Source organism: Saimiri boliviensis, chromosome 9, assembly GCF_048565385.1.
Source record: "Saimiri boliviensis isolate mSaiBol1 chromosome 9, mSaiBol1.pri, whole genome shotgun sequence".
NCBI classification, from domain to species: domain Eukaryota; kingdom Metazoa; phylum Chordata; class Mammalia; order Primates; family Cebidae; genus Saimiri; species Saimiri boliviensis.
This window is the reverse complement of record NC_133457.1, coordinates 100815561-100841130: the sequence shown is the minus strand read 5'-3', so window position 1 is coordinate 100841130 and position 25570 is coordinate 100815561. Positions and strand designations below refer to the sequence as shown.

Below are 25570 nucleotides of genomic sequence, written 5' to 3'. Positions count from 1 at the left end.
CATGCTTGTAGTCCCAGTTACTCAGGAGGTTGAAGGGGAAGGATTGCTTGAGCCCAGGTGTTCAGGCTGCAATGAGCCATGATCATGTTACTGCAGTCCTGCCTGGGTGATAGAGAGAGACCCTGTCTCAAAAATAATAATAATAATAAAGCTATATTGATACTCAAACCATGAAATTCACTAAGTCAATACCTAGGATACCTAGGAACTTTTCTGAAAGGTAGTAATCCTTAAAAAGATTTAAAGAGTTGGGTAATAATTTTTTTTTAAAAATGTAACACCTATATAGTGCTTACTGTGTACCAGGCACTGTTCTTAAATGTTTTAGATATACTTAACCTTTTTCATCTTCAGGACAATCCACTGGTACCATTACTATCCCACAGAGCAACTATTAACTTAAAATTACATTGCTAGTAAGTTGCAGACCCAGAATATTCATTAAAGCATTCTTTTAATGCTTTAAAGCATTCATTAAAGTGGACAGATTACTTGAGGTCAGGAGGAGTTCAAGACCAGCATGGCTACCTGGCCAACATGGTGAAGCCTTTCTCTACTAAAAATACAGAAACATAGCCAAGTCTGGTGGTACGTGCCTGTGGTCCCAGCTACTCAGGAGCTGAGGTTGGAGAATCACTTGAAAACTTGGGTTGCGGAGATTGCAGTGAGCCTGGATTGTGCCACTTCACTCCAGCCTGGGTGACAGAGCAAGAAAATGAGACCCTATCTCAAAACAAAACAAAACAACAACCAAAAAAATGAATTTTTTTAAAATTCTTTTTTGCAGTTTTCTGTGATAAGCATATATTTATTAAAACTATTAAAATATTCTACTTACCAGCAAACTAGATTCTAAATAATGTATCCATCTCTTTCTACATTTACGTTTTGGAGTAATGAGGTATTTCTCAGCTAAAACACATTAACAGTGCTGTTGGCAGATGCTGTGGAAATTCCTTCCCACAGCCTGGCTTATTTAAAATTTGTCCTGGCTGGGCACACTGTTTCACACCAGTAATCCCAGCACTTTGGGAAGCTGAGGCTGGAAGATTGCTTGAGCTCAGGAGCTTAAGACTACCCTGGGCAACACAGTGAGACCTCATCTCTACAAAAAAATTTAAAAATTAGCCAGGCGTGGTGGTGCGCATCTGTAGTCCCAGGTACTCAGGTGGCTGAGGCCAGAAGATCTCTTGAGCCTGAGAAGTCAAGGCTACAGTGAGCTGTGATGACACCACTGCACTCCAGTCTGGGTGATAGAGTGAGACCCTATCAATCAATCAGTCAATCAATCTTGTCCTAATTCTTACATAGTATGTGGGTACCATTTTTTTTTTTATTTGAGATGGAATCTTGCTCTGTTGCCCAGGCTGAAGTACAGTGGCATGATCTCAGCTCACTGCAGCCTTCGACCCCTGAGTTCAAGTGATTCTTCTCTCTTAGCCTCCTGAGTAGCTGGGACTACAGACATGTGCCATCACACCTCGCTAATTTTTGTATTTTTTTTCTTTTTCTTCTTTTTTTTTAATTGCATTTTAGGTTTTGGGGTACATGTGAAGAACATGCAGGATTGTTGCATAGGTACACACGTGGCAGTGTGATTTGCTGCCGCCTTCCCCATCACCTCTATCTGGCATTTCTCCCCATACTATCTCTCCCCAACTCCCCACCCCGCACTGTCCCTCCCCTGTTTCCCCCCAACAGACCCCAGTGTCTAGTGCTCCCCTCCGTGTGTCCATGTGTTCTCATTGTTCAACACCCGCCTATGAGTGAGAACATGCGGTGTTTGATTTTTTGCTCTTGTGTCAGTTTGCTGAGAATGATGGTTTCCCGGTTCATCCATGTATTTTTAGTATAGACAAGGTTTCACTATGTTGGTCAGGCTGGTCTTTAACTCCTGACCTCAGGTAATCCGCTGGCCTCGGCCTCCCAAAATTCTGGGATTACTGTACAGGCGTGAGCCACCGCGCCTGGCCTAATTTTCTGTAGTTTATAACCTGTGCATCACTGATAACCTATATGAAGATTTCAGGACTTCTCCTCAGTCTTTCTGGGACTATATAATCCTACTCCAGGCATAGCCATGTCTATCCCTCACTACCTCTTCTCCGTGCCTATCCCCAATTCAATACTTCACCCCTAATCAGCAGTAGTTCAGCATAAAACCAAGGAAGAAGGCTTAACAGAAATCAGCAACATAATTTGAGTTGGAAATTTTTCTGAAAATAGACTAACAGTATGCAGATTTACACAGATTGCTACATTTATTAGACTGTGGGGTGCATCATTTTCAAATGGGAAAAATTGGAGAAAAATATTTAAAACTCAAGAACATTCTGTAAACAAGTCATTTCCTCCCACTCCCTGAAATACAGATAGCAAAAACTGGAAGAAAGAGAAAAAAACTGTTTTTGTCTCTTGGAAGTCATGGGAGTGATTGTTAAGTCAGTCCTTATCAGCCATAAATCCAGTGTAAATGCAGAAACACAGGCTGGAATGAAGTAGCAAACAGCCATGAGGTCTAGGTCAGGCTTTCAGAGGAATGGTCAGCATCTCCTTCTAGTTCCGTCTATTTCACAGCAGGCTTTATTATTACCGTGGAAAAGAGACTTAGTTTTTTCTGACTTGTTTCTCGTCTCTGTGTTTCTTTGAAACCACCATCTCATGAAAATGTATGACACTGAATTGTGGGGGTTTGTCATTTGTTTTTTAAAAGGTAACATATATAATAAAGTGTACTTGTTTTAATTGGGCAGCTTGGTAAATTTTGGCATATGCTTACCCTCTTAAGACAGAGTTTTTATTTTTTTCAGCTCTCTGGCCTGACAACCAATGTTGTGGACATTATTTTGGCTCATCACTTTGGGCAGGTAAGTGCCTGTTCCAGCCAGAAGAGCTGTGTTTATTGGCTTGCATGCAAATTCTTATTTTACTTCAGGAAAGAAGGGCTGCCTTAGAATTTATCTCATCCCAGCAAATAACACTTCCAATGTTGAAAGGCATGTGGCCTTGCAGATGTGAATCTAACTCATTGCCACATGGTTGTTGCCATGTGGAACTCAGAGAAGACAGCGTCTCTGGCTACCTGTTCCTGTAAGTAGCATGGCATCTGTTAATGTTTGACAGCATCACGTGCCTCCCCAAACATCTTTAGAGCCATTAGGAGGTCTGGGAAAGGCTTCACAGAAATAGAAATTTCAGGGAAAAAAACCTGTGAAGTAATAGTGCTAAAAGAAGCTTAGAGATTATCTTGTTCAAGCCCCATGTTTTTCGACTGGGGAGGAAAGGAAACTGAAGTCTTCACAAAAAGTGGCAGTTATCATGTACAAAATTGCTGGGTGGGGAAGGGGACTTAACTAGCAGGTGAGGGGGATCCTGTTCCTCTTCAAAGGGAAGAGTGAGTTGGGTGACCGACAAAGGAGTGATGGAATAAGTGGGCAATGAGGTCAGAAAGCTGTGAGGTGTCTGGGGTGGGGAGAGGAGAATAATATATGTAGGAATAGTGGGTACTTAATTGTAATCTGCTTCATTTAAAATATTATCCTGAAGGAAAATGGCAGATGGGAAGAAAACTAGCATTTACCAACTATTGATTATTTATAAGACTTTAGATGTACAAACTATTTTTTACATGGTTCTGTTAGTCTGATTTTAAGATAGGGATACCAAAGACCAGAGAGGCAACGTAATTTGCCACTGCTATCCAGATGGTGAGTGTGGAGCTGACATTTGAATCCAGGTCAGGCTAAGTCCAAAGTCTATCATCTTTTATTTCATTGTATTTTTATCAAAGTTACAAATTCACATATATTTTAGAGTAGAGAAATTCTACAGGGCTTATTACAAAGAGGGTGTCTCCTACCCCATATTCTGCTTTTTAGTGGCAACCGCTTTAATTCTTCCAGCTGATTCCTTTGGGTTTTGCCTCCATATTGCCCTCTCTTTAATTGAGGTAGTACTTACAAATAGTGTAATGCACACATCCTAAGTGCATCTCAGTGACCATTTACTGATGTATACTTTCATGTAACTACTACCCAGAACACAAACAGAAAATTTTCATCATTAACATTTCATCATTTTCATCACCCCACAAAGCTTTCCTCATTATCCTTTACCACTCAATAATTCCCCACCCCAAACAAGGTATTGACTATTCTGTTACCTCCGTAGATTATTTTTGACTGTCTTAAACTTCATATAAATGGAATAACAGAATGTATATTTCTCTGAGTCTGGCTGCTTTTGCTCAACATACTGTCTTTTTTTCATCCATGTCATTCCATGTGTCAGTAGTTCATTCTTTTTTATTACTGTGTAGCAGCAGTTCATTGTGTTAATACACTACAAATTAGGGGTTGGGTGCAGTGGCTCACGTCTGTAATCCCAGCACTTTGGGAGGCTGAGGTAGGCAGATCACTTGAAGTCAGATGTTTGAGACCAGCCTGGCCAACATGGTGAAACTCTCTTTCTACTAAAAATACAAAAATTAGCCAGGCATGGTAGCATACACCTGTAGTTCCAGCTACTTGGGAGGCTGAGGCAGGTACCCCATAGAAGTACCCTATCTTTATAAATATTCAAAAATCAGCCGGGCTTGGTAGCTGTGGTCCCAGCTACTCAGGAGGCTGTGGTGGGAGGATCACTTGAACCCAGAGTTCAAGACTGGCCTGGGCAATATAGCAAAAATAAATACTACTTTATATAGGTCTCTGAAGGGAGAGCTAAGGACAGTATTTAATCATTTCTAAAAAGCAAGAACATCCTCACTGTATGTACAGTAATATATATACACATATATATAACTTTATATATATTACTGTATCTATAACTATATAAATATATGCGTTTAAAACATGAGGTCATCGTGGATTGTCATAAGGCTGAAGAGTTCATTTAAAATTTAAGCATTCAGGCTGGTCTGAAGGTAGTGAATTATCTGAACTGATTGTAAAGTTAGTTACAGATTGAATTCCTTGTTCTACTCTTTCCTTTCTCTCACTACTGCTCTTGACCAGCCAAAAAGATAAGAAAAATTAAAAATAAGTTTTAAAAAAGTAAGCAAACTAATGCTTGTATTGCTTTGAAATGGAAGCAAACATGGTTTTTTTTTTCTTTTTTTAAGACGGAGTTTCGCTTTTGTTACCCAGGCTGGAGTGCAATGGCGCGATCTCGGCTCACCGCAACCTCCGCCTCCTGGCTTCAGGCAATTCTCCTGCCTCAGTCTCCTGAGTAGCTGGGATTATAGGCATGCGCCACCATGCCCAGCTAATTTTTTGTATTTTTAATAGAAACGGGGTTTCACCATGTTGACCAGGATGATCTCAATCTCTTGACCTCGTGATCCACCCGCCTCTGCCTCCCAAAGTGCTGGGATTACAGGCGTGAGCCACCGCGCCCGGCCCACAAACATGGTTTTTAAACATGAATAATGCTCATCTTCACCAATAAGAGAAAAAAAATAAAAATACATTTGTACTAGCAAGGATGTGGGAAGACAGTGTAAATAAATGAGAGAGTCTATATATCTGGATAAGGAATGATATCTACTGTACTTTACATGGCAAAGCAAGTGTAGAGCAATGTCTAGAGGACTATAATTTGTGTTTTTAAAAAGGTGAGAGTCAGTTTGTTTATTGAGAACAGAGTCTTGCTCTGTCGTCCAGGCTGGATTACAGTTATGCCATCATAGTTTGCTGCAGCTTCAATCTCCCGAGCTTAAGCCATCCTCCTCCTTCAGCCTCCTGAGTAGCTAGTACTACAGGCATGTACCATCACATTAAGCTAGTTTCAATTTTTTTGGTAGAGATGGGGGTCTTACTATGTTAACCTAGGCTAGTCTCAAACTCCTGGCCTCAAGCGATCCTCCTGCCTCAGCCTCCCAAAGTGCTGGGATTACAAGCATGAGCCACCACACCTGGCCTGTCATTTGGTATTAACTTTTCTTACTATAATATCTTTAGAATGAGACTGGGGCTCTCACAAAGTTTTCTGGTAGTGATTTGTGTACCCTTCAGTTTCAGGTAGACTCTTATCAGTATCCAACTGTATTCTGGGCTCACGACATCTGCATGGTGGTGAAAATGCAAACAAATTTTCCATATCTTTATTTCTCTAATAAGGCTTGGTGGTGAAGTTTACACATTGCCCTGGATTAACAGACTTCTTAATTATCCCTGAATATTTCTTTCCTTCAATGCAAGAATTTTTCTTTCTGCTTAAAACTGTTTAATGACGTATGTGTGTATGCACACACATATTTACATGTATGCTTATGTATTCAAGAATCTGGCAACTAGTTCTGATGACATCTGAGAAGGCCAGCAACAGAGTGACCATTAAACAGTGGGTGGTGGAGAGGGAAACTTACTTTTCACTGTATAGACCAATTTGTTTCTCTTGTATTTTATACCTTTAAAAGTATTGGTAAGGCCAGGCATGGTGGCTCATGCCTGTAGTCCCAACACTTTGGGAGGCCAAGGTGGGCAGATCACAAGGTCAGGAGTTTGAGACCAGTCTGGCCAACATAGTGAAACCCCCAACATAGTGAAACCCCATTTCTACTAAAGCTCAGGAATTCCAAACTGCAGTACATTATATGAATATGAATTACCTGTGAATAGCCACTGTACTCCAGCATGAGCAACATAGTGAGTCCCCATCTCTAAAATAAAATTTGAAAGATTAAAATAAATAATAAATTACTAAATCAATAAAGTATCATAAACAGAATGGAATATACAATTATACAATGTATAATGTTAAATGGTGGTATATATAGATAGGTAATATGCTGATTATATCAGTGAAGTATGAATAAGTTAATTGGACAGCTTTATGGTTATTAAAAGAAATGTAGCCAGGCACAGTAGCTCACACCTGTAATCCCAGCACTTTGGGCGGCCGAGGCAGGCAGATCACCTGAGATCAGGAGTTTGAGACCAGCCTAGCCAACATGTTGAAACCCTGTCTCTACTAAAAATACAAAAAATTAGCCAGGTGTGGTAGTGTGCACCTGTAGTCTCAGTTACTTGGGAGGCTGAGACAGGAGAATAGCTTGAACCTGGGAGGCAGAGGTTGCAGTGAGCCAAGATCACGCACTGCACTCCTGCCTGGGTGAGAAAGAGCAAGATTCTGTCTCAAAAAATAAAATAATGTTACTGTTGAATATCTTGAACATGGTGTGACTCTACTAAAAATACAAAAAAAAAATTAGCTTGGCATGGTGGTCCATGCCTCTAATCCCAGCTACTCAGGAGACTGAGGCAGGAGAATTGCTTGAACCCGGGAGGTGGAGATTGCAGTGAGCCGATTCTGTGCCAAGGTGATTGAGCATGACTCTGCCTCATAAAAAAAGAACTGTTACCTTCCTTTTTTTTACACTTTACAGTTTATATGTTTATATAACTTTTCTTATTTAATCTTTAAAACAGCCTTGTCAGATAGCTGGTTATTATCTTCATTTTTATAATATCTCCATTTTTGTGTAGAATGGCAGAACATTAAAAAAAAATACAAAGAAATCAGGGTTCTGAGTAATGAGGTGACCTAAGTTCCACAGCTAGTACTTGAATCCATAATAGGTCCTTTGCTGCCCTCATCTGACACAGAATATGGCACTGAACCAGTCTGATGCAAATAATCAGCCATTCAGCCTACCAGTGTATCAGTAGCCTCCAGCCTCTGCCCCAGTCCCCATCATGAGCCATATGGTTTGGCTTGTGGTATTGAAAATGCAAAATAAGCTGGGCGCAGCGGCTCAAGCCTGTAATCCCAGCACTTTGGGAGGCCGAGGCGGGTGGATCACGAGGTCAAGAGATCGAGACCATCCTGGTCAACATGGTGAAACCCCGTCTCTACTAAAAATACAAAAAAGTAGCTGGGCATGGTGGCACATGCCTGTAATCCCAGCTACTTAGGAGGCTGAGGCAGGAGAATTGCCTGAAGCCAGGAGGCGGAGGTTGCGGTGAGCCGAGATCACGCCATTGCACTCCAGCCTGGGCAACAAGAGCGAAACTCCGTTTCAAAAAAAAAAAAGAAAAGAAAATGCAAAATAAATAAGATGGACTTGTTCTGGAGCTCAGAAGCTTACCTGTGTCTTCTTTGAATTATTCTAGGAAGAGTTACAGGCCAACCTGGACCTGATCCAAACCTACAGAATGCATATTGCCCAAGACATCAACCAAGACAACCTGCAGCTCTTCTTGAATTCCTATAATGGGTATATTTTTTTCCTATTTCTTCACTTAAATGTAGACAGGTCTAAAAAGAGGAGACGGGAGGAGAGAGTACTGTATCTAATCTTGAGACCAGCTTCTTTGAGATGAAAATGTGAGCCCCTTCTGGTTTTCTAGAAACATGGGCAAAGATGGACGAAATGGGTCCATCTTTATCCAGAGTTACACAGCCAGGAAGGAGCAAAGCCAGATTTTGAACTTTGTCTCTCTAGCTCTTCTATATAACAGAGCCTCCCTATTTTTAGCTGAAATTAGAAAGATTAAGTCCTGTGCTAAACTCTATTAATAGTTACAAGAAAAACACCCTTCCCCCTTTCCTCAAAATGTGTCATTCTCTTCTCTTAAGGAATTTATTCCTATAAATTAAACACTTAGGACTTGAGAGCTTCAGTGGTATTGCTGTTGGGTTTTGAGGCTGTCTCCTTGTAGCATCCCAAAGAGTCCTGCAGGGTTTAGCCAGGAGCCTCCTTCCTGCCCCGTACCACTCAGGATGCCACTGAAGTGGTGACTCGAGAATCAAGTCACAGGGCCTCTTCCCTTCTCAGGTGTGAAAGAAAGGTAATTTCACATTCCTTGATACATTTTGGTGTTTATGACCAGAAAATAACCTGAGTTGCTATGACTTTACCCAAAAAGGGCCTTGCTTTTGCTTTGTTTTTCTAGACGCAGAGACTTGGAGATCGAAAGACCCATACTGGGCCAAAATGATAACAAATTAAAAACATTAAAGTAAGTTCCTCAGTTTCCTCAACTGACTTGCCAAATATCTTTGCATTCATAGACTAATTTGGTGTTCAATGGAATTTATGTGCCTATTTGCTGAGTGACACCTCTTATTTTGCCTACCTAGGTGTTCTACTTTACTGGTGGTAGGGGACAGTTCGCCTGCAGTTGAGGCTGTGGTAAGTATGTTCTGATGCTGTGAAGATAATGAGATTAAAATGTAATAAAATTATAGGCCGGGCTGGGTGTGGTGTAAGCACACCTGTAATCCCAGCACTTGGGGAGGCTGAGGTGGGCGGATCACCTGAGGTCAGGAGCTCAAGACCAGCCTGGACGACATGGTAAAACCCCCATCTCTACTAAAAATACAAAAGCAAATTAGCCAGGCGTGATGGTGGGCACCTGTAATCCCAGCTACTTGGGAGACTGAGGCAGGAAAATCGCTTGAACCTGGGAGGCAGGGGTTGCAGTGAGCCAAGATCATGCTACTGTTCTCCAGCTTGGGTGATAGAGCGAGACTCCCTCTCAAAAAAAAAAAATTATAGGCTGGGTCCAGTGGCTCACACCTGTATTCCCAACACTTTGGGAGGCTGAGGCAGGAGGATCACTTGAGCCCAGGAGTTTGAGACCAGTGGGCAACACAGTGGGACCCTAACCCTACAAAAAAATTTTTTTGAATTAGGCAGCCTTTAGTCCCAGCTATTCTAGAGGCTGAGATAGGAGATCAAGGCTGCAGTGGGCCATGATTGCTCCACTGCACTCCAGCCTGGGTAACAGAGTAAGACCCTGTCTCAAAAAAAAGTATGTAGCGCATTGTTGACACACTAGAAACAGTTGGTAAATACTAATTTTTGTTTTCTGATTACACATATCAGGGTTTGCTCTTTGTCATACATTTTTTTTAGAAAGTTCATTCATCAATCACTAGATTTCATCAGATGGGATCAGTTTTGTTCTTGATTGTTTTGTGTGGTGTAGTTCACTTTGTGGCAAGTAGTACAACTAAAACCATTTACTTATTAGCAGATTTCTGACAGCCTCAGCCTTTAATCTGGAATAGATTGCCACCATAAATCAAGCAGGCTGGAAGGCCATCTCTACCTTCTTCTGAAGGACATAGCACATGGATAAAAATTATATATGCTTATTGTAGAAAATATGAAAAAAAAATGTAAAAATAGAAAGATGGGCCGGGTGCAGTGGCTCAAGCCTGTAATCCCAGCACTTTGGGAGGCCAAGGCGGGTAGATCATGAGGTAAAGAGATTGAGACCATCCTGGTCAACATGGTGAAACCCCGTCTCTGCTAAAAATACAAAAAATTAGCTGGGCATGGTGGCGCGTGCCTGTAATCCCAGCTACTCAGCAGGCTGAGTTAGGAGAATCGCCTGAACCCAGGAGGCAGAGGTTGCAGTGAGCCAAGATCGTGCCATTGCACTCCAGCCTGGGTAACAAGAGCGAAACTCCGTCTAAAAAAAAAAAAAAAAAAAAGAAAGATGGGGGGGAAGTCGTAATCCCATTACCTAAAGACAGACAATTACCTTTTTCTTTACATAGACCTGATTATATTGAATATATAAGATTTGGGGGCCTGACTGAACACTTTTGATAGCATTTTTCCATTATAGAGTTAGTATGTCTGTAGATTTACCACTATTTATTTAACTTTATTCTCATGTTGATTAATTCCAATTTTATGCTATTAATAATGTTACTGTTGGTCAGGTGTGGTGGCTTACGCCTGTTGTGCTGGGATTCCAGCACTTTGGGAGGCTGAGGTGGGTGGATCACCTGAGGTTAGGAGTTCAAAACCAACCTGGCCAACGTGGTGAAACCCCATCTTTATTAAAAATACAAAAAATCAGGGCCAGGCGGGGTGGCTCATGTCTGTAATCCCAGCACTTTGGGAGGCTGAGGTGGGCAGATCATGAGGCCAGGAGTTTGAGATCAGCCTGGCTGACATGGTGAAACCCTGTCTCTACTAAAAATACAAAAAAAAAAATCAGCTGGGTGTGGTAGTGTGCGCCTGTAGTCCCAGCTACTTGGGAGGCTTAGACAGGAGAATCACTCGAACCCGGGAGGCAGAGGCTGCAGTGAGCCAAGAGTGCCAGTCACTCGTGCCTGTAATCCCCGCATTTTGGAGGTCAAGGTGGGTGGGCAGATAACCTGAGGTCAGGAGTTCGAGACCAGCCTGATCATGGTGAAACCCGAATCTACTAAAAATGCAAAAATTAGCCAGGCATGGTGGCAGGTGCCTGTAATTCCAGCTCCTCAGGAGGCTGAGGCAGGAGAATGGCTTGAACCCAGGAGGTGGAGGTTGCAGTGAGCCAAGATCGTACCACTGCACTCCAGCCTGGGGGATAAGAGTGAGACTTCATCTCTAAATAAATAAATAAATAAAATGTTACTATTGAACATCCTTAGGAAATCTTTGAATCTTTGGTTATTTCTTTGGGATGGATTTCCAGAAGTGAAATTAATATGTCTAAAATTATAAATCTTTATAAAGTCTTTAATACATTTTGCCAGGTTCCTTTCCAGAAAGGATATACCAGTATATTGCCACCAGCACTGTATAAGCATGCCTGTTTCACTGCACGCTGTCTAGCACTGAATCTTTTTTTATTAGTAGTTAAAATCTGATAGGTTAAAAATAGTATCTCACTGTTTTAATTTGCATTTATTTGATTAAAAATGAAGTTGATACTTTTTCATATGTCTAATTATGTGTTTCCCACAGCATATATAACTTAACCAAGTATCTCTGTTTATTATTACTTGATTTCTTTGGCTGTCTTCACTTCTGCCCTAAATAGAGCAAAACATTAAGGAGTAAAACTTTTTGGAAAGGAAGTCTAACAAATGATCGGAGGTTTAGACATAGTTGAGGTTTGTGGAGCGGGGAAATGATTGTAGGGCAAGAATATGCAGATGTAAAAGGATATATTCGCATGTCTCTGAACTGCCCTGTAAAACACTTTGAGTTCTGGTGTGAAATACATGGCGTGTGGCTGGGGACAGTGGCTCACGCCTGTAATCCCAGCACTTTGGGAGGCCGAGGTGAGCAGATCACTTGAGGTCAGGAGTTCAAGATCAGCCTAGCTAACATGGCAAAACCCTGTCTCTACTAAAAATAAAAAAATGAGCTGGGTGTGGTTGTGCACACCTCTAATCCCAGCTACTCAGTAGAATTGCCTGAACCCAGGAGGCAGAGGTTGCAGTGATCTGAGATCGTGCCACTGCACTCCAGCCTGGGTGACAGAGCAAGACTCTGTCTCAAAAAAACAAACAAACAGGGCCGGGCGCGGTGGCTCACGCCTGTAATCCCAGCACTTTGGGAGGCCGAGGCGGGTGGATCACGAGGTCAAGAGATCGAGACCAACCTGGTCAACATGGTGAAACCCCGTCTCTACTAAAAATACAAAAATTAGCTGGGCATGGTGGGGTGTGCCTGTAATCCCAGCTACTCAGGAGGCTGAGGCAGGAGAATTGCCTGAACCCAGGAGGCGGAGGTTGCGGTGAGCCGAGATCACGCCATTGCACTCCAGCCTGGGTAACAAGAGCAAAACTCTGTCTCAAAAAAAAAAAAAAAAAAAAAACAAAAACAATGATTGTGTTTGGTCTACCAGGTATCAAGACTTCTTATAATGTAGAAATTGCAATGGTGAATCAAGGAAAGCATGATTTATTATATTAAATGCAGATTTTGGAGTGCATTCTTCCAGAAAATATTTATAGTTTATCTACTATGTTCTAAGCACTGTGCCTAGCAGTTAGAGATCCAGTTTTTAAATTCTACCTTTTAGAGTTAATGCACATTCTGTAGTGAACTGATACATTTGTTTGTCACTGCCTGCATTGTCCTTTGTGTAGAGCAAATCAAAACTCTGATTTGGTGATCCTCACTTTTTATATTATCCCTGATTTTAGAAGAGTTTTGTATACCTGCCCACCCGCAATCCTGAGAGCAAAAGTTCATCTGGATTACTGGGTCTTGCCTAGGTAATTTTATTTTATTTTATTTTATTTGTTTTTTTGAGACAGAGTCTCGCTCTTGTTACCCAGGCTGGAGTGCAATGGCGCGATCTCGGCTCACCGCAACCTCCGCCTCCTGGGTTCAGTCAATTCTCCTGCCTCAGCCTCCCGAGTAGCTGGGATTACAGGCACGAGCCACCATGCCCAGCTAATTTTTTTGTATTTTTAGTACAGACGGGGTTTCACCATATTGACCAGGATGGTCTCGATCTCTCGACCTCGTGATCCACCCGCCTCAGCCTCCCAAAGTGCTGGGATTACAGGCTTGAGCCACCGCGCCCAGCCGCCTAGGTAATTTTGACCACTGCTTGCTGCCACTGCAGTCCGTTATGTAGGCCATTCCTAAAACAACTCAAATCCTGTCACTTCAGACACCTTCTGTGGCATCCCGCCTTCCACAGTTAGCTCCAGCCTGTGCCCCAGCCTCACCTCCAGTCTACCTTACCTCACACTTGCCTCAGCAGATGTTCTGTTCCCACCCCTGGGCTATGCTTATGCTTTCACCTTGATTCTGGAAGTTCTCAAACACTCACACTTTCCCTTTATCTATCTGTAGAAATCCCACTCCTCTTTCTGTGTTTGCTCAGCTTAGTTGTGAAGTGTTTGCAGTGGTTCATTTTGCTTTGTATTACATGTTTCACCCTGCTGGATCCAGACTATCAGCACAGATTTTATATGTGTGTTCTTAGCAAACCTATAAACAGAGAGATCCAGTTGATTAAAATAGCCCTAAAACAATGCTGAACCGAGAGATTGTCTCCCCAAAATGTTTTCTTTGAGATCCCTGCCCTCATGAACACAAGGGTACAGGATATCAGACATGTGAATGCACAGGGCTGTGATTCTTTTTTTTTTTTTTTTTTTTTTGAGACGGAATTTCGCTCCTGTTACCCAGGCTGGAGTGCAATGGCGCGATCTCGGCTCACCGCAACCTCCGCCTCCTGGGTTCAGGCAATTCTCCTGCCTCAGCCTCCTGAGTAGCTGGGATTACAGGCACGTGCCACCATGCCCAGCTAATTTTTTGTATTTTTAGTAGAGACGGGGTTTCACCATGTTGACCAGGATGGTCTTGTGATTCTTAATTAAATGACTCTATAGAGAAAAATGAGAAGAGTTCAACTTTAGGCTGGATAGACAAAGACCTTGAGGTAGAAAAGAGTGAAGACAGAAGGAATAACAAACCCACTAAGGAAAGAGGCAGGAGAGGTGCTCAGGTCTTAGTCATTAGAACCAGTTGTGCTCAGAAGCCATTAAAGAGATCCCAGCAGGAGCAGGAGAGGACCCATGGTCTAGTCCTTTTTTTTTTTTTTGAGACAGAATTTCACTCTTGTTGCCCAGGCTGGAGTGCAGTGGCGGAATCTTGGCTCACCACAACCTCCGCCTCCCAGGTTCAAGTGATTCTCCTGCCTCAGCCTCCCAGGTAGTTGGGATTACAGGCATGTGGCACCACACCCAGCTAATTTTGAATATTCAGTAGAAATAGGGTTTCTCCATGTTGGTCAAGCTGGTCTTGAACTCCTGACCTCAGGTGATCCACCCGCCTCCGCCTCCTGAAGTGCTGGAATTACAGGTGTGAGCCACCATGCTCGGTGGTCCAGTTCATTTTCCAAAGAAGTAAGGTAACCGACTTCATGTTATGTAGCTAGCCAGTGGGAAGAATTAGATTTAGCTTGTAGTTTTTTTTAAAGACATGTAACAGATTCAGAAAATTAGATAAGTGAAATTTTTAGGTCTGCTTGGAAATTTCGAAGTGTATCATATAAATAAATATGTCTTTCACTATGTGTTTTGGTAATCTCTTTGGCTGGTTCAGCCTTCTTCAAACTGAGCTGTTGATCTTGCAAGATCATTCTCATGCTGGGCTATTTCATTTTTTTCCTAGCAACTCATAAAATTATTCTCTCCTTTTTAAAATTTTAGGTCGAATGTAATTCCCGCCTGAACCCTATAAATACAACTTTGCTAAAGGTAATGTGTCTTCTTCCTTCACTTCCAACCCTTTGTGAGTATATTATATATGCTTCAGATTAATCATGTTTTCTGGAATAATTGCCCAGAAAGAAGCAAAGCTTCCCTCTCTTTGGTATTTCATTCTCTTTTTAAAATAATGCTTTTGGCTGGGTATGGTGGTTCATGCCTGTAATCCCAGCACTTTGGGAGGCCGAGGCAGGTGGATCATGAGGTCAGGGGTTTGATACCAGCCTGGCCAATATGGCGAAACCCTGTCTCTACTAAAAATACAAAAATTAACTGGGTGTGGTTGCACATGCCTGTAGTCCCAGCTACTCGGGAGGCTAAGGCAAGATAATTGCTTGAACCTGGGTGGCAGAGGTTGCAGTGAGCCGAGATCACACCACTTCACTCCAGCCTGGGCAACAGAGCGAGATTCTGTCTCAAAAATAAATAAATAAATAAATAAATAAAATAAAATAATACTTTTTTGCTGATTATGTTCTCATTGTAGAACACTGCAAAAAAGAAAAAAGCATAAAGAATAAAATAAATTTAAATTACCCATAATACCACCCAAACCTCTGGTAAATTATTGCTGTCCTTTCCTATTCATTTTTACATCATTAGAGAGGTGCAGGGCACAATGGTTGACACCTGTAATCCCAACACTTTGGGAGGGTGAGGTGGGTGGATCACTTGAGTCCAGTTATTTTGAGACCAGCCTGGGTGACAGAGTGAGACCCCATCAGAGAGTATTTACAACCCTGTATCTGTTTTACTCAACTTTATGACCGAGCCTTTTCCCATGTAACTAAAAACTTTGGCTGGGTGCAGTGGCTCACACCTATAATCCCAGTGCTTTGGAAGGCCAAGGTGGGAAGCCAGGAGTTCGAGAGCAGCCTGGGCAACACAGTGAGATTCTGTCTCTACAAAAAAAAATAAGAAAATTAGCTGGGCTTGGTGGTGCGCTCCTGTAGCCCCAGCTACTCAGGAGGCTGAGGCTAGAGGATTCCTTGAGCCCAGGAATTCGAGGATTTGTGCTCTTGACACTTCACTGCAGCCTAGGTGACAGAGTGAAACCCTGTCTCAAAAAAAAATTTTTTAACTTCATAAACGTTATTTAGTGTTGTGAGAATTAAGACAATGGATATAAATTCTTTATATGCAAAATCCTGCTGTATTGATAAGGAAACTTTCAGTAACGATTCTAATGATGAGGGTGGATGCATGTTCTTTTTCTTAGGGCAAATACAGAGCGACTCTTAGGCTAACTTTCTAGAGTTAGTATCAAGTGTCTCCCCTTTTGAGTATATCCTAGGCAGGAGTTTTTACCTGACATTGTTTCAACCTAGCTTTTCCTAGAGCCCCTACTAAAGTTTTTAGGTAGCTGATCGTCTAGTTTGAATTTGGACTACTGTAGATTTAAATGCTGATCATATGTTGCTTACTGCCACATTTTCAGTGTGAAAGACCTCTGCCTCTTCCTTTTCTCTTTGAGGTGTGTTTGAAAGGAAAGTGCTGTTACCAGAAACAGCCTGTAGTTCCTAGAAAGATAACGTGAGGTTAATGCACTGAGATGACCACACTCAAAATGTTCTGGCCTCCAGTCAGTTGATGGCGGGTCTAAAAATTTTTTCTGGGGGCTGGGCATGGTGGCTCACGCCTGCAATCCCAGCACTTTGGGAGGCGGAGGCCAGGAGTCAAGACCAGCCTGCCCAACATGGTGAAACCTCCTCTCTACTAAAAATACAAAAATTAGCCAGCCATGGTAGCAGGTGCCTGTAATCCAGCTACTCCAGAGGCTGAGGCGGAAGTTAACAGTGAGCCAAGATTGCACCATTGTATTCTAGCCTGGGCAACAAGAGCGAGACTTTATCTCAAAAAAAAATTTTTTTTTTTTTTTTTTTTTTTTTGAGACGGAGTGTCGCTCTTGTTACCCAGGCTGGAGTGCAATGGCGCGATCTCGGCTCACCGCAACCTCCGCCTCCTGGGCTCAAGCAATTCTCCTGCCCCAGCCTCCTGAGTAGCTGGGATTACAGGCACGAGCCACCATGCCCAGCTAATTTTTTTATATTTTTAGTAGAGACGGGGTTTCACCATGTTGACCAGGATGGTCTCGATCTCTCGACCTCATGATCCACCCGCCTCGGCCTCCCAAAGTGCTGGGATTACAGGCTTGAGCCACCACGCCCGGCCTATTTTTTTTAATAAAAATAAAATATTGATTGTTTTTTAAGTTTGCAGTTTCAAATTAATTTCTCACTTCAGGTTTCAATCAATATTCAAAAGCACAAAACTACAATAAACATAGACAGTTATTTTTGGGAAAAAAAGCCCATCTAAAACCCCATAGAATAGAGTAGATAACTCCTATGGCAGATTGAACTCTCAAACTGTTTGATAGGTACCCATCTTGGGAATAGTTTCTCCCGGTATTCTCTCTGCATATGGGAACTGTTCAGTGGTTCGCATCAGGTTTCAGCTCCTAAACTTCATGAAAATACAGCCTGTGCTGGTTTGGTTTTGTGTATATTTGTTAGATTAAGTGTTTGTGTACAATCTTATGCTTAGAATTTTCAGGGGACTTGCCCTTGTTAATCTCAAATTTCTGTGTCTTCTGTGGCACTCTCCCCAGTAGCAGTCCCCCCTCAAAATAATTTTTAATGCCAGTGAGTTGAAACCATGGGGTTCATGTCCCTTTTTTTAAAAAAAAGCCAGCCAGCCTGAATAGGATACCATCAGAGCCTGGAGTGCATAACAGCTGGAAGGAAGAGAGCAGGCCTGTGTTTGGCCACCATGCCCTAAAAATGCTTTTCTATGGAGAGTAGATTCAAATCAGCTGGGAGCTTATTAGAAATACACGTTCTTGAACCATACCCCAGACCTGTCAAATCAGAATCTCCGGGACAGGGATCCAAGAATCTGAGTTTTAATAAGTCCTTCAGGTAATTCCAGTGTACACTAATGAAGCCATACCCTAGAAATGCTTGCACATGTGTGAAAAACCAGCTGTAAATGTTTATGAAGTGAAAAGCATCATTACCAAACCCAGCTATTAGAGGAAAGTGGTTGACTGAGTGAGCTGACTAAATCAGTATCATCCTGTTGGCAGAGTGCCCTTACTCATGAAGGAAAGAAAGATAACGTAGAGTTGAAATGAGACTTGGAAAGCATGATGCACAGAGAAGTTAGGGTCACACTGTTCGAGGACTCTGAAAGGAATATTCTCAGGTGGTTTCCACAACTGAGAGTAGTGGTTAACTTCACTATCACCGCAACAGAAAATTGCCACCATGGGCCTGAAAGTCAGCCCTTAAGTCTTATTGATAAATAAGTATGGAATAATTATTTCAGATTTTCATCCAATGAAAATATATGTGAGTGCATTGTATGTGAGTGCATTGAGATGTAAACTTGCAGTTAAACATTAAAACCTAGAAGTTGATTTTGTTCTGTTTGAAAGGACTTGGGATGTTCAGAGCAATTCTCTTAAGGGTAAGTCCCAGCTGACTTGCATATTTCTCCTTTTCTAGATGGCAGACTGTGGGGGACTGCCCCAGGTAGTTCAGGTAAGGAGATTTTTTTTTTTTTAAAACACCCTTTTAATTCTGCGTCTCTGTCTATGCAAAGATTAATGTCCTCTCGTTTTGTGCCCCCAGCCTGGGAAGCTCACCGAAGCCTTCAAGTACTTTTTGCAGGGAATGGGCTACAGTGAGTAGTACACAACTTTCTATCTAGCAACAATTGATGAATATTGGGGATCAGCTTTGCATCTGGGAGCCCACAATTCTTGGGATATAACTGTACCAGCTAGCGTTAAGCAAAGTAGAAACCAAAATGTTGATGGAACGTTCATTCGTGTGTATTTATGATATGCTAACACTCAGCACTTACTTTTGTCAGGTACTATGTATTCTTTTTTTTTTTTTTTTTTTGAGACGGAGTTTCGCTCTTGTTACCCAGGCTGGAGTGCAATGGCACGATCTCGGCTCACCGCAACCTCCGCCTTCTGGGTTCAGGCAATTCTCCTGCCTCAGCCTCCTGAGTAGCTGGGATTACAGGCACGCACCACCATGCCCAGCTAATTTTTTTTTGTATTTTTAGTAGAGACGGGGTTTCACCATGTTGACCAGGCTGGTCTTGATCTCTTGACCTTGTGATCCACCCGCCTTGGCCTCCCAAAGTGCTGGGATTACAGGCTTGAGCCACCACGCCCGGCCACTATGTATTCTTAATCTAAGAGGTCATTCTGTTATTAGTGCCATTTTATAGAAGAAGAAACTGAGTCTCAAAAAGGCTAAGCACATTTCCTAGGGTAAAAATTCAGCTGTAGAACCATGATTCAGACTCTGGCAGTCTGACTCCAGAGCCCACATTTTGAACCACTGAAGCTTAGGCTGTCTGTCCTAGGTGTGAATCTGAAATTATGATTTACATTTAAACTCAGCTGGTTAATAACTCCGGACCTAGAGATATGAAATGGAGACTCCAGGAGAAAAGGGCAGTATCCTTGGAAGTATCTTTCTCCCCAGGAGATGAACTTGGAGAGTGTTTTTAGAGCAAGTCCAAGGGTGTGTCCATATCATATGCCATTGTCCTGGTCTCTTGTATTGTATGACCCCTGAGCTTTCTCATGGTCACAGAATTCTCTACATGTGCTCCTTTCTTGGAGTTTTAAGAAAAACTCTTTCACTCAGGTACAGAGCTCTTTACCCAGTAGGGTGATTTTTCTCCTGTCTTTGGTATTAGTGTGAATAATGGTCATTGGTGAGCCACCTGGTCAGCTGCTCTGGGTAGCTGGGCCCTGGGTGCAGCCCTGTACCTGCCAGGCAGACCATGTATGTCTTGTCTCAAGTGGCTGTGTCATCCTTGCCTGTGAGCTGCTACCAACCGAGCCCACACCCACAGCCCTAGAGCTCACTGGGAGGAACAGGAGCCCCTCTCCTAGCCCATTCTTATCCTTTGCCAAGAAACAGCTGATCTTCCAGCCCATTGCTGATCCAAAGCAAGATGACTATTTATAGCGGAGAGGAAAACAACTGCTTTTGTCTAATTGAGGAAGTAACATCTGAGATGCTATGAATTATCTGTCAGCCTCACCTCCTCTCTGGGACCTTAAAATAAAATTTTATCCCTGTCTTAGAGTATTCTGTCAGTGTCTACCAGGCAACTGAGGTTGCCACTTGGCACTCTCAGGTCACTAACCTGGCTTTTCCTATGTCCATCCTGCTTCCAGTCCCGTATGTGCAGCTCAGTCACTTGAGCACCGAGTCAGGTACCTTCCTCTGTGCTGGCTCCATCCCGCCTTCCAGCCTCTCCTGGCTGCACTGGCTGCCTGTAGCATGTCCGTGGTCTTCCTGTGCAGTGAGAGCCCGATAGAACGCGGCTCAATACACCCCAAGAGATTTAGCCTACAGGTCCAGCCCTGGTCCCCCAGGAGTAAGAAAGGATCTGGTTGTAAGGGGAAGGCCTCCTCTTGTCATCCTAAATCCAGGGTCACAGCAGCAGCTGCAATTTGATAGGCAGGGCCTGTCTTCCACCACCACCTACAGATCGTTGAATTAACCTCCAGACACAGGAATCCAAGGGCAGCTTTGGCTCTAAATGGGAGGGTCAGAGCCTGTGCCCAGAGAACTCTGCAGATAATGGCACCTTTTGACCCCAGCATTGAAATGACAGCTAGGGGAGTGGCTGCTGCCCAGGAGGATAGGCAGGGAGGCTATGCCAGGTAAGGCCAAGTTCCAGCCAAGCTAGAAGGACCTTAGGGTCAAGCAGTGGCAGAACAGGAGTCTGAGTTAAACACCTCATCCCCATGTAGAGGTCAGCTCCAAGCCAACCTGCCCTCCCCTTGACCCACACCGTCCTACACGTCTCCTCCCCAGGTAGCAAGGTAGCCTGTGGACACGGATGGTAGTCTCGTTGTATCGGGCTTGCACTGTGTTTGTGAAACACCTTCATACTTGTGTGTTTGTCTTTCTTTTCTTTTGGTTTAGTCTTGCATGTACTGTAGGTTTTATTGATCTGTTTGGGTTCCCAAAGCTTCCATTCTATCACTGTCTGAATGGCGTGGGCATAGCTAAGAGGCTATACTCTGGACTTAGGGTTTCCCCTTGTTCTGCTGGGGACTACAATCACTGATATTCCAACCAGATCTAAAGGATTAAAGTGCCCTCATGTTTCACCACTCACCTAGAGCAAATAATACAAAATGGGGATGGCTATATCTTGTCCTGGGTGTCATCATAAATGAGTTGGAAAAGCTAAACATAAAGCCTTTGATGAGACTCCTAGGTTAGCTGAGCTTAACCAGGGCTTCATCTTCTAGTCCCCTTTGGTTCTCTGTTACAGTACCGTCTGCCAGCATGACCCGGCTTGCCCGATCACGAACCCACTCAACCTCAAGTAGCATTGGCTCTGGAGAAAGTCCCTTCAGCCGGTCTGTCACCAGCAATCAGTCAGATGGAACTCAAGAATCCTGTGAGTCCCCTGATGTCCTGGACAGACACCAGACCATGGAGGTGTCCTGCTAAACAGATGCTCCTCCCCTGGATCATTGCAAGTCCATCCTTCTTCAAATGACCACTCCATAATATAACATTTCATCCAGTAAACTGGCCTCTACTATCTTTAACTCATGCATGGCCACTGAACCTCTCTCTAGTAGTCTGGATTTATCATTCTCTCTGCCTGCCCACCCCTTTTTTGTATATCCCAAGAACCACTTCCATGCCATACTGTAACATTCCAACATCTTTAGCTGATCAGATCTCTCCATATCCTCTCTTGCCAGCTTTTTTCCGTGCTCCCTCAACTATGTATCAGATAAGATTCTTTGATCCCGACTCTGTGTGTGTGCGAGCACGCGTGTCTGTGTTTGTGTGTGCATAGTTCTGTGGTTTTAGACATGCTTTCTTGTAGTGCTTCTGCAAAAAACGAAAAAGGGACTTATTTTGCATTCTCAATGGTTTTTTTAAGGGAATTAGGCAGAACAGATTTCTAGGTTGGGTAGGCCAACTGCATTCTCTTTTGTTTGCAAATTGGTCAAAATTTGCAGAGTGATTTCAGGAGAGAGCAGCTCTGAGGAATGTGGAAAATGATAATTACTGCCTGGACCATTGATTGATTGTGACCAATAGTAGAAGGCTGCCTGTTACATAGAGAGGCTCCTTCTGTCCAAATGAATTCCTGTATTCTACTCTATAAATAAAAGGGAGGAATATATTCTGCTGGAAGCCCATGAACCATCAGTGAGGTTCTGATACGACATAAGAGTTGTTTTCAAGGAGTGAGTGTGGCTTAATTACTGGACTCACTTAGCACAGGAAGGTGGAAAACGAAATGCCAGGCCTCTGCTCTGCAAGAACAAAACTGCTATTGCTGCAGTATCTGATACCAGACATCCACATATCCACAAGAAGTGCCTCTTAGGTCTATGATGAGAGTATTTCTCCATTCCTCGCTTCCCAGAAAAGGGAGAGGGATGGCTTAAAAAGCATGTAGATGGTGGAGAAATGGGTGGGAGGAGAGGAACAGCCATTAACATTGTATTATGTTTAATAAGCTTGATTTCAGCAGCCATATGGAAGCCAAATTAAATTAATACAGAACTCATTTATCAGAAAGAGTCTTTTTTTTGTTTGTCTGTCAGAATCTCGCTCTGCCGCGCAGGTTAGAGTGCAATGGCGCGAGCTTGGCTCACTGCAACTTCCGCCTCCCGGGCTCAAGCAGTTTTCCTCTCAGGTGGCTGAGAGGAGAACTCTTGTCTCAAGTGGCTGTGTCATCCCTGCCTGTGAGCTGGAACTGCAGGAGGAGCTGGTACTACAGGCACCTGCCATCACACCTGGCTAGTTTTTGTATTTTAGTAGAGATGGGGTTTCGCCATGTTGGCCAGGCTGGTCTCAAACTCCTGACCTCAGGTGATCCACCCACCTTGGCCTTCCAAAGTGCTGGGATTGTAGGTGTGAGTCATTGTGCCTGGCTGTAAGAAACATTCTTAATCTTATGAACTCCCTTTTGTAGGAAGGAAGGGGCCCATCTGTAGAGGCAGCCCTGTCCAGGTAAAGTAGTTTTCAGCCTCCTGTCTACTGTTAGGTTGAGGGAGTCACAGCCAGCCAGAGAGTATCATTGGAGGGTGAGAGAAAGAACTGTGGATACCAGCTGCCACATAGCAAGAGCCCAGCTCTTGGGAGCATTGAGATGTAAGCTCAGGGTTACACAGTTCCAAATCTTGGGAAGGGGCTTTTCAGACACATTGTTTGCTTTCTGCTGAGATAAGGAATGCATCACTCTGCCAGAGTATGACTTTTTACAGATTATTAAATAAAGCTGTATATGTCTCATTGTTACCTGATTGCTGGTATTATTTCTCTCAAGCCATTCACTGGGGTTCCGGGCGGGATCGAGTTGCTGTATGCTGGTGTTGGCATTTTCATGTGATTGCTTATCCACCAAGTGACACTGTCCATTTATAGGAGGAAATGAAGCCTGATGATAAATCATTTGCCCAAGGTCCTACAGCCAATAAGTCCAGCCAGGATTAAATCCCAGGGTATTATGCAGAATTCCATCTGATGTGTATGTATTTCCCTCAAGCCAAAAATCAGGAGAAGCCTGATAGTGTTGTTTGTGATGGAGTAGAAGCAGCTGAGGTCTTGAGAAGGTGGTCCATGTTGCAGCTCCACCACCTGCGTGGAATTGCTGGGTCCCACCTGTCATTTGATAATCTGCAACCACTTGTCTGGGTTCCTCTATGAGACCAGCCTGTGTTTCTCCAGAAATGGCTATATTTATACCTGTCAAGAATAATTTCAGGCCAGGTGTGGTGGCTCACACCTGTAATCCCAGCACTCTGGGAGGCCAGGGCAGGTAGATCACTTGAGGTCAGGAGTTCAAGACCAATCTGGCCAACATAGTGAAACACTGTTTCTACTAAAAATACATAAGTTAGCCGGTCATGGTGGTGCATGCCTATAATCTCATCTACTTGGGAGGCTGTGAGGCAGGAGAATCACTGGGAGGCAGAGGTTGCAGTGAGCCGAGATTGCGCCACTGCACTCTAGCCTGGGCTATAGAATGAGATTCCATTTAAAATCATCATCATAATAATTTTAAGAGACCACCATCTCAGATGAGTTTTTCAGTGACTCAGGGGCAAGTGCCAGCAAAAATGCATCTGGATTGCTGCACATGCGAAAGGCATTCGTAAAATGACATGGACCCTACCCATGTTGGCAGAGGAGTTGAAACAAATGCATTTGAACAGATGCAGATTACCAAGCCGACACCTGATGATGCAGGCTCGTGCTCCACAGAATGCTGACCTGGGAAGGATTTGATCTCATGGCCTCAGTTGCCCTTTGTTTTTTGTTGGGTTATGTTTTGTTTTCAGACAGAGTCTTGTTCTGTCACCCAGGCTGGAGTGCAGTGGCACAATTTCCACTCACTGCAACCTCTGCCTCCTAGGTTCAAGCAATTCTCCTGTCTCAGCCTCCCAAGTAGCTGGAACTACAGGAATGTGCCACCAAGCACAGCTAATTTTTTGTAGAGATGGGGTTTGGCCATGTTGGCCAGGCTGGTCTGGAACTCCTGACTTTTAAGTAATCCATGCACCTCAGCCTCCCAAAGTGCTTAAATTACAGGCATGAACCATCACACTGGGCCTTTTTTTTTTTTTTTGGACAGTGTCACCCAAGCTGGATGGCAGTGGTGTGATCATTGCTCACTGCAGCCTCAAACTCCCAGGCTCAAGCCATCCTCCCACTTCAGCTTCTTGAGTAGCAGGGACTACTGGCATGCAACACCATACCTGGCTAATTTTTTATTTTTTGTAGAGACAGGGTATCACTTCATTGCCCAGGCTGGACTTGAACTCCTGGCCTCGAGTGATCTTCTTGCCTCAGCCTCCTAAAATGCTAGGATTCCAAGTGTGGGAATCAGCCTTTTATTGAGCATCTCTATAGGCCAGGCCCTTAACGTCTTCCTATAGATTTCCTTCTATTGATTCAGTGAGATACATCCTATTCCCATTTTATGGATACAGAAACAGGCCCAGAAATAACTAGTTTGTAAATGGTCACAAAACTAGTAAGTGGCAATACGGGAAACAGTTTCTTCCACTACACTCAACACTTCTGTGACTAAATGTGTGGGCTTTTTTCCCATACCAACCAAGGCTTCAACACCCCAGACAGTAGGTGTCCTAAATTCAATTATGACACCAGCTTCCTGGAGTTAGACCCCACAGGTTAAGGGTTCAGACCCACAAGACTGTCCCCTGCTTCACATGCCAGTTGCAAGCAGTGGATCCCCAGGTTACTCACACTTCTGTTCAACCTAGCTGCAAATTGGACCTCTTTCCTCAGATTTGTTAGTTTGCTAAGATTGCTCACAGACTCAGGGAAACACTGAATTTACAGGTTTATTATTCTAAAGGATATAAGGCAGGGTGTGGTGGCTCACACCTGTAATCCTGGCACTTTAGGAAGCCAAGGCAGGAGGATCATTTGAGCCTAGGAGTTTAAGACCAGCCTGGGCAACATAGTGAGACTCGTGTCTCTATTCTAGAAACAGAAAAAAAATACATATAAAAAAAATACATATTTAAAAAAATAAAAAGGCAAGATTAGAG

The 25570-nt window shown here is 43.3% G+C and overlaps 1 protein-coding gene across 4 annotated transcripts in view; it reads left to right on the top strand.

Moving 5' to 3' along the window:
* NDRG3 (NDRG family member 3) overlaps positions 1-23293 on the top strand; it is a 91242-nt gene extending 67949 nt beyond the window's left edge. For 2 of the 4 annotated variants that reach the window (XM_074406491.1, XM_074406490.1), the window contains 9 exons: positions 2811-2867; positions 8115-8218; positions 8898-8963; positions 9085-9136; positions 14911-14958; positions 18477-18512; positions 18603-18654; positions 20180-20218; positions 21292-23293. In XM_074406491.1, coding sequence (XP_074262592.1) covers positions 2811-2867; positions 8115-8218; positions 8898-8963; positions 9085-9136; positions 14911-14958; positions 18477-18512; positions 18603-18654; positions 20180-20218; positions 21292-21473 — 636 coding nt within the window. In that variant the 3' untranslated portion in view covers positions 21474-23293. The remainder of the gene's footprint in view (positions 1-2810; positions 2868-8114; positions 8219-8897; positions 8964-9084; positions 9137-14910; positions 14959-18476; positions 18513-18602; positions 18655-20179; positions 20219-21291) is intronic. The other 2 variants (XM_074406492.1, XM_039479568.2) reach the window with 2 other exon arrangements.
* The last annotated feature ends 2277 nt before the right edge of the window (positions 23294-25570 follow it).